This window comes from Palaemon carinicauda, chromosome 13, assembly GCF_036898095.1.
Source record: "Palaemon carinicauda isolate YSFRI2023 chromosome 13, ASM3689809v2, whole genome shotgun sequence".
NCBI lineage: Eukaryota > Metazoa > Arthropoda > Malacostraca > Decapoda > Palaemonidae > Palaemon > Palaemon carinicauda.
In genome coordinates this window covers 87,265,693-87,280,692 of record NC_090737.1, presented here as the reverse complement: position 1 = coordinate 87,280,692, position 15,000 = coordinate 87,265,693, and the positions used below count along the sequence as shown (strand labels likewise).

Genomic DNA, 15,000 nt, shown 5'->3' with positions numbered 1-15,000 from the left:
ACAAGGACAGTGTCATCAGCATGCTCTAGAGTCAGCTAATTTCCTGTTACACATCCAAAGATCCTGCGTATTAATTACGAATTTTTGTAATGATGTTCGTATATTTCTCTCAAAGAGAAACTTTAGAAGAAAAACACGTGGTAATAAAAAATATAACAGTTAAAATATTCATGAAACAAACATTAAAATACATGTGCGTGCTTTTTTCAAATAATAAAAGTATTAGTGCTTAACAGGCATAACTCAGAACAGAGTAACAATACATCTTAACTGTTATGGGTAAACTACAGTACATACTATGACATAACAATGACAAAAAAGAAATTAAATTGATATGGCTATTTGTTTAATCTAAAGAGCAAAACGGATAAAAAACAATATGGTTTAACAAATATTATATGAGAAAAAGATATTGATTGAAAGAAAATGATAATACATTACTCGAAAAAAAAACAGTCATATATTAAAAAATGGCTAGGCATAGCTGAAAATGACTTTTGCTTATAACAATTATGATTTTTACAAGAAATAAAATCCATAATAGTTTGTTTGAAAAGTCAAAATTTTTTTTTTACAACATTTATGACGTAAATAATAAACACAGAAATAGTGCATGGCAGTTGCGGCTGCGAAAGGAAACACTAGCTTGAAACAGTTATGACTCAAGTTAAGAGGAAAGAAAAAAGAAAAGAAAACTAGCGCATGGCAGGCAAGACACTTTCCTTCAGACATTGCACGGTTTTTTTAGTCACTTACTCAATTCTTCCGTCTGATTCGAGGGAATAACGAAGCACCTTGATTCACGCAACACACACTCACCTGTTTGAAGGAGAGAAAGGGGGAGAGAGAAAAAAAACTTCGTTAGCGATGTTTGCAGGGAGACTTGTTAAGCTCTGCTTTGCACAAGGTTTGGTTAGGGCAAACGCAAGGGTTGAATTCTCAATTAGCCTCCATATAATTGGATTATTTACAATGCGTATTGTCAAATTGAATTGCTATTTTTGTTTGTTTAGTCTATTTTTTTTTTTAAATCTTTCGTATATCAATATTTACATTAGCTTATTTGGATTAGTTGTGCTGTCAATTCCCTAAGGCAATGTTGATCTAGGATTTCGACAAGGCACTCGCTTGGAAATAAGTGTTTCTAACGAAATGTAGCTGCATTGCCTCTGTTGTTAATTATCTTGAGCACTTATTTGTTCTAAGTTTGATTACGGGGAACAATAAAGTTCGTCCTTTTTATTGTTTATTTCCTAATAGAATTACTATCATTTTTCTAATGGCAAAATCATATAAGAGGTAAATATGGCAAACGCGTTTTGAATTTATATTTTTTTTAATTTCTTTTTTATCTTAATTCAATTATGATAATATTAGTTTTTTTTATGAATAACCACTCAGGATAAACACCAAATACTATGAAAAATAAAATCATTTACATAAACTCAATCTTAAATGAAGTCGAAATTGTTAAATTATTAAGCCTTGTTATAACATATTAAAAAGTGTAATACAAATAACTTTCATGTTCTGGCTAATGAGGTTAAGTTGAAAGGCCAATGGAAGACATAGCCTATAAATTATAATAAAAATTCCTATAAAAACTCTGTTTTATTGAGGATCATCTACTCTAGTGCTGACATGTTAAAATGCCTCTTACCAAATCTACTTTTAACACCGCGAGAAGCTTCCCTATTCAAATTATTTATTGATATTTTATTACCTTAACATATGAAAAAAAAAAATGTTTTACCTGCATTTTATATGTATATGAGTTTAAGGGTTTAAAACAAACATTTACAAAATAATATTTAGAAAAAGACCCTATACTGAGTTCAAAAGTGGATAATATTACAGTATAATTTCAAAGGAAAGGGACATGAAAAATTGAGGTCAAGATTATTGAACATAATATAATTCATGACTATTTATTCAACGTTTGATGTATCGCAAATGCAACTGACTAACATTAAGGTACTTATCCTATTCTGTAGGTTACTAAAGGTTTTGGGACAATGTCAAGAATCATCAGTGCTCTGAATGAATCGAAATTGAGATTTACAGCTAGTAAAACAATTATTATACAACTTCTAAAGAGAGAGAGAGAGAGAGAGAGAGAGAGAGAGAGAGAGAGAGAGAGAGAGAGAGAGAGAGAGAGAGAGGAGAGAGAGAGAGAGAGACCAGAATACATTGAATACCTCAATTCACGCGAGTTGTAACCTTTTCTATTTAATCTGCACCCTTGATCAACTCAGGAAGTGCAAGGTAGCCAGGTAGGAGGGAGTTTCGGAGTGAATACTATTATAGCAGAACCGGTAATCATTCCAGTTTCACGACTCCCTGTGATTAGTAGGTATTTACGATCTTAGCTTACGTTCTTCGGGTGAGTTTGTATGTCTTTCCTTATTTGACACTTACGGTACAGAGATTTTAAATTTCTTATTACTGATTTTACACGTTATTCATATGCATTAATGTCACACGTATATACAAGAATACCAAAGATAATTGACTGCGAATTATTATTATTATTATTATTACTATTATTATGCAGTTCCCATACTAAGCATCCTAGAATGGAATCTTCATTTGTGATCCACCCCAAAAGAACTGTAGGCAAAATGAAACTACTAGAATACTTGCAACATAAAGAATAGTAAAATATGCTTCTATAATCCACAAGCAAACCCTCATAAAAAGAATACAAGCTCGCCCCCCCCCCCCTCTCTCTCTCTCTCTCTTTCTATCTCTCTTTATCTCTCTCTTTCATATAACATGAAAGGAAAATATTCAGAATTATACGCAAAGATTGTAATAAACTGAGATTTTTTAGCTATTGATACAATATTTCTTATAAGACACAACAATTCAATATGATGTATAATTTTGCTTTCATCATTGTTGTTGTGAGTAAAATCTTATGCAGATTATGAAAAGTATATCCTCAATCGACTACTGAATTACATTTCATGTGAGAAATTTATCACACTTATTTAGCAACTTATGTGTGCATTCATACCTGGGGGGAGAGAGAGAGAGAGAGAGAGAGAGAGAGAGAGAGAGAGAGAGAGAGAGAGAGAGAAAGGGGGGGGGGGTTGATAATTTATCATCAAATCCCTTAGATTGTTTTGACAATGTCACCCTCTTGATATAAATCATTCTGGTCATGTTAACCAATGATGATAAATATTGAGATTTCTAATAACTAAAGTTTATAGTTTTTAATGTAAAAAAAAAAGAAATATACTACATAAACTTACAATTAAGGATAATCAATTTAAAGCAAAAAAACATTATTGACTCATAAGAGAAAGGGATTTTCACTGGAACATGTGATCATGATTCCAAATCAGACTGCTTAGTGCACATGACAGAACATGAATTATATCGAAAGTGTGTTTATAGTTACAGGATATATTTACAATCTATGGTTAGATCGACTTCAAGAGAGTACATTTAGACAAATTATATATAAAGCGTAATTATAATTATAGAATCCATTTTGTAATACAAATTCAAGTGTCTATTTGCTTTGCTAAGTCTAATGAAAAGACATTTGATTAGTTTACTCTTTATTTAACATATATTTATATTAAACACTTGGCAGTTGTTTTCTTAAGTACAATTGGACAGAGTTTTCCGGGTACAGCTCGCTCTGTAGAAGTGGAGCCCGCTGCTCCATTACTTCGCATCAAGTTGACAAACATATTGTAGAGAGAGATGGCAGATGTAGTTGGTAATGCTATTCGGTCACGGTCGAGTCGACGTCTAACACTCATAATGTACAGTTCATGAGTGTATGCATGTAGGAAGGTGTGTAGCTCATTGCTGTAATATATCATGAATTTTTACTTTTTGGCCCAAAAAAAAAATCTTAGGATATGCTACGCTTCATCAGAGCATCTTTCAAATTACTTTATCACAATTATCACAAATTAATCCACTCAGTAGAGCCAATTGACACGCACATTTCATCCTTACATAATGATAAATAACGCATGGTATAATTATAGTTCTTATACATTCCAAATGAGCATTAAGTTCGAATATTACATCTACAAAGAACAATTATTATTTTGATTTTTAGGCTAACTTCAAAGCCTTTTTTTTTTTTATTGAATACAGATTTTTATGCCTTTTCTGTTTATATTCAGATTGTGTTTCCAATTTATTTTTGGAACTTTTATTCAGAATACTTACATATAAACTTCAGAATTTATGTAAATATAATTTTATTTGCGTTTGAAAGTAGAATCTTTTATTTCAGAGACGTTCATCGCATATGGTTTCAGCTATTATGCATATATATTTTTTTTAATCCACAATATTTTCCGTAACTTTATTCTTAATGTCATTATTATTTAACTTTTCAAAAGAGGAAGTAGAAACTTGATAATAAGCTTTCTACAAATCAGAATACATACATACGAGATAAGAAAAAAAAAAACACATTAGCTATTTTCAAATATTTGTCGTTCCTGGAATATGTTAGTATACAAAGTCATTAAGTTTACAAAAGAGAGAAATGATAATAAAAGCTTCGTATGGGAAAACTGAAAACGAAAGCAGACACCTTTACATTTACCTTTATTTAGAATAATTATGATCAGAGCGATGATAATAATAACGCATTGTGAATGAAGTGCCTAGAACATGCAAGAGAAGTTGCGAAGATAAATGATATTATTGGCGATAAAGAATCTTGATATATCATGTGTTCTCTGAAATAAATCACTTTCTTCGTTCACGCTGGCTTAAGTGATTGAGATAATAGAAGACTGTTGACATATCATAGTTATAAAAAATTTTAGGGACTCCCTTTGAGAGAGAGAGAGAGAGAGAGAGAGAGAGAGAGAGAGAGAGAGAGAGAGAGAGAGAGAGAGAGAGAGAGAGAGAGGTTATATTTCAGTTGATGTAGTATTATTCAATTAGGTTGGAGGAGAAAAAATTATCTTTTATAGCTTTGATTCCTTAAACGTTTTTAATTAATTACATAGTACAGAGAGAGAGAGAGAGAGAGAGAGAGAGAGAGAGAGAGAGAGAGAGAGAGAGAGAGAGAGAGAGAGAGAACTCGGTGTTGTTATTACATTTGCGATGTTTTCTAAACCTGGTCAATATAGGATTTATTTCCCCAATTGGTGCAGAGTTTTGCCAAAATATAAATAAACGGTAATTTAAAACGCTAGTTCATTGCCATAAACCAATACATGCTCCGTCTGGAATTACTTAGGATTCTACATTTTCTTTTTTTAAATTCATTTTGAAATAAAACCATTCAAAACTAATCCAGAGGAAGAATTATACTTTGTCTCCATCTATTTAAAAGAAAATAAGAGTCTCTAGTTAAAACAGAGCGTAAATAAAATTCTTTCATTGTTCTGTGACAAATTTTCAGAATACAGGAATCATTATCACCCAGGTATATATATATATATATATATATATATATATATATATATATATATATATATATATATATATATATATATATATATATATATATATATATATATGTGTGTGTGTGTGTGTATGTGTGTGTGTGTGTGTGTGTGTGTGTGTGTGTGTTCGTGACTGTGGGTGAACATATCTTAACGTGGTGGAATGATAGTTGACGTTCTACATTGAAATTGCCAAGAAATAATAATAACCTCCCCTATATAATAAAGAGAGAGCATCTGGAAATATATATATATATATATATATATATATATATATATATATATATATATATATATATATATATATATATATATATTATATATATATATATATATATATATATATAAATATGTATATATATATATATATATATATATATATATATATATATATATATATATATATATATATATATATATATATACACATATATATATATATATATATATATATATTGATTTTAATGATTATTACTTCAATAACTTCAGGAAATATATTCATGACCTGTTTGTACACTTCGGTATCATCTGCAGTCTTTAATTCATTGTATAAAGTTATAATTCCTAATGGTATATTTTGAGCTTATGCATGCGTAAACTTATACGATATCCAAGATAAATAAATATAATAGCAAAATCAATTTGTTTCTTTGGCAAAACAATGTTTTTATCACAGGATTAATAAATACTTGCAGATAAACGTGAATGGGAATAACTGTATTTGTTGCTAAAATGACTGTAATATAAGTATACCTTGATAATGCTATCAAGATATTTACAGTTCATGAAAAGTTTTCTCAAATGAAATGCCCAAAATTGATGTTCAAAAAGCTTTACATCGCTTCGATACAATTATTGACATTTCTGGCTAACGATAAATAAGTTTAAAGTGAATAACTGAGTTGGTTGCTTTATGGGCTAAAAAACTCTAATATTTCCAAAAATAAATATCACCTCACAAATAAAAAAAAAAAACATATCTTTTACAACAAAATAAGGCAATAAAAACATTTCTTTAAAAGGGCAAGCTATCAACGTGTGAATCCAAACACTTATAAGCGACTGCTTGCGTGTTTTCAGACGCACGTTCTTCTGTCAATGTATTTTTCTTCATTGCAGAAACTTCCAAGCACGAAAAACGCCAATTACTTTCCATGTTCTGGGCTCCTTGGACGGTCATTATTCCACTGCACAGTGTAGTGCATGACCTCATGAAAGAGACATAAGTGCCGAAGGAAATGCTCGTAAAACATGGTATTTACCAGTATCAAATAAAAGACAGGTGAAAACAGCCCTGTCCTCAGAACCACTATTTACATGGTAAATCAAAAGGGTGTCGTATTCTCGCTGATCCTAAGTTTGTCTTTCTATTTTTTTTTTTTTTTCAAACTTACAAAATGTTTGGAAATCACGCTGACTAAGGAGAACGGAAAGTTTTGCAAAGCTTATTACTTTGTTTTCAGATAAAATGGGAGATATAAATGGGTAAAGAAAAGGAGATTTAACAGGAATATTCGGTTTTCACGTCGTTAAAGTGCAGGATGGAGGATTTTATAATAAAAGAGATTTAAACTTAGCAATGGAGGGAAATGATGGTAGTAACTTGATGATTTCGTCTTTATAATGCAATCGTGACATTTAGGGATGAGTGATTTAAAAAAAAAAAAAAAAAAATTCAGCTAATCTAATACGCTATTTTTGTAAACCCTGGTATACATGATCCAACCAATGAGCGAAATGATTTTTTATTTTCTATTTTGAAAAGAAAAGGCATGAATCTATTGATAATTTAGCTTCATCATACCCTTCCCTCTCCCTGCAATATACGAGAATGATAAGCAGTAATCGAAGGAAAAATATCTATGAAAGTTCATAACTACGTGATTGGAAAAATCTGGTATGCATTATAAAAATACTTGAAGATAGTTCAACCTCTCTATTCTTATAACCTTTTTTCCATTCTTATCGGGAGTGAGGACACTTCTCTAAGCTCACTCTTAATCTCTTTTTATGTTTTCCAATTTACTTCTATAATGTCACTCATGGCTTTATCTGAATAGCATTTAAACACAATGTCATATCACGTTCAATACGCGCATGATCATACACTCTTACGGAGAAAAAAGTAGGAGGGAACCCAAGGTGATTTTTCTCCCTATTTGTGACGGAACTGTAGTGGGGAAGTAAGTATCATAATGTATAATTCTCTATAAGAGCAAAATATTGACTGTACCTTGTGAACACGTAGAATGAAGAGGCTTCTATTAAATTTTGCCACAATATTTAACGACATGAAGTTAACGATATTGTGTCAGAATGGGCTTTGTTAAGGCTGATGTAAGAACCTTTCACTCACCTTTTACTCTGGTTGAGTCCTCATATATATACAATATTGCCTGACTATTATATATATATATATATATATATATATATATATATATATATATATATATATATATATATATATATATATATATATATATATATATATATATATATATATATATATATATATCTGTGTGTGTGTGTGTGAGAGAGAGAGAGAGAGAGAGAGAGAGAGAGAGAGAGAGAGAGAGAGAGAGAGAGAGAGAGAGAGATATCACATGAATTAATATCTAAAAAGTAAAATGATATTGATTATTAAAAATAGAGTCTTAAGAAAAATGTTTCGCAAAACGTTGGTATTGATTGTACGAAAACCATAATTGCATGACGATGATTCTTATTCCTTCTATAGTCTCAACTACAAAGTCCATAAATTGCCTTTCTAAAAATGTATGTTTGACTTATTACTCTGTAGAGAATGGACGGTCATTTTTTTCCTGACGGGAATATTATCGTTCGTTAGGATGTTAAAAATACGTCTTTATACGAGTGGTTTCTCTCCGAGCGGCCTTGTAGTTCTATAAGCTGGACGTTAGGGAAAAGATGTTAGCACATTAAACGTAAACAATGCGTTCTAAACCGTCTGTCACCAGCGGGATGGCAGCGCACGCATCTAGTAAGTTACTGCCGCTCGGATTTTCTTCCACACGGTCAGCAGCGTGCGATGGGCCTCATAGATCTACATTGATTTTTAAATCAGGGCTAATAAAATCGCGCAACATCAAACCTCATATGTGAAGAGAGTCTTATACTACTGTTAGGTGCAGTTCTGTTGTTATAAAGTTTCCTATTTAGATGTATACTTTGCATTTACATTGATATAAAAAATCAATATTTAAGTAATGCCATAGAAGAGGACACTGAGTTTCTGTATAGGAAAAAAGAAAACTTATATAGAGAGTTTTGAAAGGTGGTAAAGTATTTAAAGCTCCTCAACCATATATTAACCTGATAACGATTAGATATATGTACAATGACCATTTTTCTAAGGGTTATAGTAAATCTGCTCACTAATTGACAAATGGTTATAATAGTAAAACCTGGTACAGGGACTAGGGAACGGATTGCATGAAAGGCTCTATTCTGATTATTTATCATCTTTATAGATATAACAGTCTAAATGAGTTTAAAGGTTCTTATATTAAATTATGAATAGTATACGCTTCTGAATTCAAATAGATAAGTACCATGACTATTTTATGTGAAATCCAGTTACTCTAAGGTAAATGGGCTATGAATGGATTACTTACAAAAGACCTACATCATCTCTTTATTTATTATTCAAAGGACTTTAGAGCAATTCTTCCAATTTGCATATTCTCAGCTGAAATCAAACCTAAAGAGCTTATGTGTAATTGCAGCTGTCTTTAAATTGCGTTTGATAGAGACCCTTGTCAAGGGAAATTAGCTGAAAACAAAATGTAGACAATAAGACATTCACGCACACAAACACTATATATATATATATATATATATATATATATATATATATATATATATATATATATATATATATATATATATATATATATATATATATATATATATATATATCTCTACATAATATATATATATATATATATATATATATATATATATATATATATATATATATATATATATATATTATATATATATATCTACATATATATATATATATATATATATATATATATATATATATATAAATATATATATATATATATATATATATATATATATATATGTGTGTGTGTGTGTGTGTGTGTGTGTGTGTATGGATATTAAAAATGTTCCACGACTAAACCAGAAGCCCTTGAAAAATAAATAGTTCTAATATAAGACTACTTTATCGAAAAGGATTCAACTTGAGCAGGAGCATTACCGATCGTCGAAGAGTTCGAACTAACGAACTGCGATGTCGTTGCCAAAGCTTTTTTCCAAGGAGTCGGTGATTTTCGAGGTGGAGAGAAGGATTTAAAGGGGGGGGGGGGGGTGGTGGTGGAGTGGAGAGGGAGAGCAGCGATGGGGAAGTAGGATAGAGAAGTGGGTTACGTTAAGGATCCGAGAACTTCGCAAAATGAGAATGGAAAGTGAGGTCGTTTGAGGAAAAGTGAGTGGAATTAACTGTGTGGAAAACGAACGTTGGACGATACCCAGAGAGAGAGAGAGAGAGAGAGAGAGAGAGAGAGAGAGAGGAGAGAGAGAGAGAGAGAGAGAGAATGGGGGTGAGATGACTGGGAAGGAAATATGAGAAACTGTTTTTTCAATTAAGAGAAGCTACGTAATGAAATAATTGAAATTCTTATTTAATATTTTTCATGATTCTTCTGACGTTCATTTTGTTATTGAAAGTTCCTCCATCATTATAGGGATCTCATTTTGCTATATGAATAGGAAGCTATTTTTGACAAGAGCTTTGTGCGTTGAAGTCAATATAAATGTTATTTTTTTTAAATACTTCCGATTTCATATATTTATAACATTGAGAGACCATTATTTGTATAATATGAAAGATAAACCTGTCCATATATATCCCCAATACCTGGAAGTAATGAACAGAGAGAGAGAGAGAGAGAGAGAGAGAGAGGGAGAGGAGGAGAGGAGAGGAGAGAGAGAGAGAGAGAGAGAGCGAGAGAGAGAATTTGGAGGAATTATAGATTGATAATCCATCATAACTGCGAAGAAAGGTCAGACGATAAGAACATTATGTACCCTAATGCACTATCTTATTATTTAGGATCAGTGCGAGCAGATTGGTCTCGAAAGATTATGGAAGGTACTCAGATATATATAAAAAAATTTTAACTTTATTTTTTCTCGTTTATTTTGGTATGTAGCTATTTTTAAATAGTTAATGCAATGAATTAGCCTATTTCAATCAATTAGCAACTAATCCCCAAAAGCAAAAAATTATAGAAATTCACTGCATTGACCAAAAGGCCAGAGAATGGGATATGATAGAATTATGAACTTATTTCTTTGAGGAAGTGATTATTAACCTTTTGTGCTTAACTTTAAAATGTAAATATTACTTCAACTTCTGTGATACTTTTCTCAATATGCTGAATTCCTCTATTAGTTAGATTTCTATGAAGTTTCTTCCATTAGCAGTATATATATTTTTTTTTTTTTTTGGTTGTGTCTATACCTTGAAATTACTTCTTTATTAATTTGAGTATACCTCTTCCTGATAATAATAATAATAATAATAATAATAATAATAATAATAATAATAATAATAATAATAATAATAATAATAATAATAATAATAATAATAATAATAAAAGCAACAACGCAAAACAAAATGCTAGAAATACCATTTAATTTTAAGAAAAGGTCATACTTTACACGTAGCTGTGACGTCGGCTCGCATGATGAAGAATCCTACGAAGAATCTGTCTCCTGAGGCTATAACATTTATCTAGTTTAATAACAGGAAGCTATATTCTTGATCGGAGTATTAAAGAGCGTATGAGATATTCTACGAATATTTCTTATAAAGAAACTATATCTTATTTTGGAGGTGATATGTGTTTGCATATAATTATGATGCCTGTTATTATTATTATTATTATTATCATTATTATTATTATTATTATTATTATTATTATTATGGTTTTATATATATATATATATATATATATATATATATATATATATATATATATATATATATATATATATATATATATATATATATGTACGTATGTATGTGATATATATATATATATATATATATATATATATATATATATATATATATATATATATATATATATATATATATATATATATATGTACGTATGTATATATATATATGTGTGTGTGTGTGTGTGTGTGTATATATATATATAATTATTATTATTATTATTATTATTATTATTATTATTATTATTATTATTATTATTATTATTATTCATTACATTATTATGAGGATGGTAGTGGTGAGGAGGATAGCGACAATCATTATATTTTCTTTTATCATTCCTAGAAAAGATAAAGAAGTCTTAAGTGCCGCGCATACGCAAGTGAGAATCTAAACACTTGTTTTCGGAATATGAAAAGAAAACTTAGGAATGGATAATTTATTTATACATCCTTCCAAATGTGACCTTTCCAAAAAAAGCTCTTGAAAATTTCGGGGTTATGACTTAATCATCGGTTGAACTTCCAGAGTTCATTCTTTTTATTTTTTTTAATAAGGTTGGAGATATAAATTGCAATTTCTTGTTTAGCTAATATTACTATTCAAACTTTTCATTTTATCTTTTATCTTGGCTATTTACAGTTCACAATTTATCTTTTTTTTTTTTAATTTGGTGCCATTGGAATATTAGCAACCCGGTGTGTCAACTTGTGTCTCAGATTGACTACCGCCACCATTAAGGTTACTACTACTACTACTACTACTACTACTACTACTACTACTACTACTACTACTACTACGGCAAATAATAATAATAATAATAATAATAATAATAATAATAATAATAATAATAATAATAAATTTTTCGAACTTCCAACATTTGCTGCACTTCACGACATGCAATTTTTTTTTTTTTTTTTTTTTGCGAGATGAATATGATAAAGTAATTTGGTCCAAATTCTGCGTAGTTTGCTCCCACAAATCATTGTGTATAATGTATAGCATCGCTACTGAAGTATTCAACGCTAAATTTATATATGAATAGCTGATAGAAAGATACCATTAGCAGCTATTTTTTATGAGAAAATTTTTTGACCATTATGTTTGGTAAAGATATTAAAAATAGTCGCATTAATTTTGACAAAACATACAAAAATTTCGATGAAATGAACTATCAACAGTTATTAGCTGGCAGCACAGAGTGCAAATGCAAATAAATCTCACTTTATCCCAAAAACAGAATGCAAATGATGGAGCTAATATCTGCTTCTGTATAAAATATATTTTCATAGACTATCAAGGGTAATAGCATACTAATTCGGGTGTTTCGACAGAAAAATAATCAAATTTTTTAGTTTGCCACTTGGTGCAATAATGTTTTTAATATTGTTATATTTCGGTTAGATTGGACTGCGTATCATGAGAAAAGTACGGTGATATAAAAAATGGTCAGGAGAGCCGGTCACAAAGCTCAAAACATGGCATTCTCATTCATCCTAAATATAAAGAGACCAGCACTCTTAAATAAAAGATTAATTTAGAAAGAAAACTTTCAAGTGTGCATTGCATTTTATATAATTGAGGTATTAGAAATTATAACTAACACTTTATATAACCAATCAAACACAAGAAAACAAGAACAAAAATGTTATAATGACAACACTTCCATGTCTCTTCCTTGCCATAATTACGGACCCGCAATGAGAGTTATTGAGTATCTTATAATTGTAAAGGGAAATTAAATAAGAAAAATTTGTTTTTCTTTTTCCAAGACCCCTTTTAGAGTAAAGAGATTTGGAGAAACAGAGCTTCAAGTTTGGTTGAATCAAGAGGTATAGTTTTATTTCACGCAAAGGTGATATGGAGAGGAAACAAAATGCCTTTTTGTTGCCCAGACCCTGAGAAAACAAGATAAAGAATAAGAGCACAAACCTGAGATAAAAAAGATGGTTGTATTTAAAAAAGTGATATATGACCAGCTTGAAATATTAAAGATATCAATTGGTTGGGGAAAGTTACTTCATACAGAGACTTCCAAAGACTGAATGTTATGGGGAAAAACGTCCCTGTTCCGTGGTATCTGAAGAATGCTGGATTTTATTACACAAATTTTAAAAAGACATGCTCTTTGAAAGTGCGTGTGGTATGCCAGAATGAATAATTTAGGGACGAATTAAATTGGATTAGCATATGCGCCCTTGTAAAATCGTACTGTTAGAAAATCGGTTATCACTGGATCTGTTTACTTTTCTATAAATCTCTTTTGATTTGCTGGTAAATTTATCAGTTCATATATTTCAACTTTATTTCTTAAACCTAACATCTATTCTAAACAACATTTGAATATATATATATATATATATATATATATATATATATATATATATATATATATATATATATATATATATTTATATATATATATATAGATATATATATATATATATATATATATATATATATATATATATATATATATATATATATTATATATATATATATATATATATATAGATAAATATATATGTATATATATATATATATATATATATATATATATATAGATATCTATCTATATATATATATATATATATATATATATATATATATATATATATATATATATATATATATATATATATATATATATATATATATATATATATATCTATATATATATATATATATATATATATATATATATATATATATATATATATATATATATATATATATATATCTTACTTATAACTGTATTCGAACAGTTTAACATGTTTATTTTTATTCCAAAAGGCCCATAAAAAAAAGGAAATCTAAATAAATCACTGTATTTCGACCATTACACATTGGCCCTCTTCAGGGTGTAAGTAAAAATGAGGAATGCAGTGGATAGTGACGATTTATATAGGAAAGCAAAAGGGTGTTCCCAATTGTTTTAAGGTTGTTTTAAGTGCTGGAAAGATTAGCAAAATTTGATTAAATCCAGGTGCCTCTTCGTCTTGTTGAACCGCTCGGAGGATGTCTTGACCTTTGATGCATATCTGTTGATCGGTCTCCGTGGATTATCTTCTCTATGATTGAGTTTAGAAGAGTATTGTCCTCTGTGTCAGCTTCCCATTGGCTTCCGGATAAGTTCATTGAGTTTGATTTATTTATGATGGCTAATTGCAGGATCTTCCTTCTGTATGGACAGGTACTCTTAAAAAGTAAAGACGACTCACTCCAGTTAATCTGGTGCAATAAATTTCTAAGGGGAATTCTATATCTTTTTTATCTTGATAAACATTAATAAGGGTGCTTACTATGGTCTTGGGATATGAAAACACAAAGGGGTTCTCTGTTTTCGTATTATTTGTTATATTTTAATACCTTCCATATATGGAAGTTTCATCTCGTTTTTAACCAAATAAGATTTTACAAGTAAGATACTTTGCCTTAAGAGAGACATGAAATTTTGAAGCGAAACTTTACAATATTTTCATCACTTTTCTATCATATAAAAAAGGTCTTGATCCAAGAACGTAGCAAGTGTTCGTTTCTGGTTAAGTT

At 29.6% G+C, this 15,000-nt stretch overlaps 1 protein-coding gene across 4 annotated transcripts in view; it reads right to left on the bottom strand.

Annotated features, from left to right (window-relative positions):
• Positions 1–15,000, bottom strand: part of LOC137652333 (neural cell adhesion molecule 2-like) — a 391,224-nt gene that overhangs the window by 338,419 nt on the left and 37,805 nt on the right. For 2 of the 4 annotated variants that reach the window (XM_068385674.1, XM_068385675.1), the window contains exon 2: positions 757–819. The exons of the other annotated variants lie outside the window; for them this stretch is intronic. In XM_068385674.1, the coding sequence (XP_068241775.1) occupies positions 757–819 (63 nt within the window). The remainder of the gene's footprint in view (positions 1–756; positions 820–15,000) is intronic. 4 annotated transcript variants of the gene reach the window in all.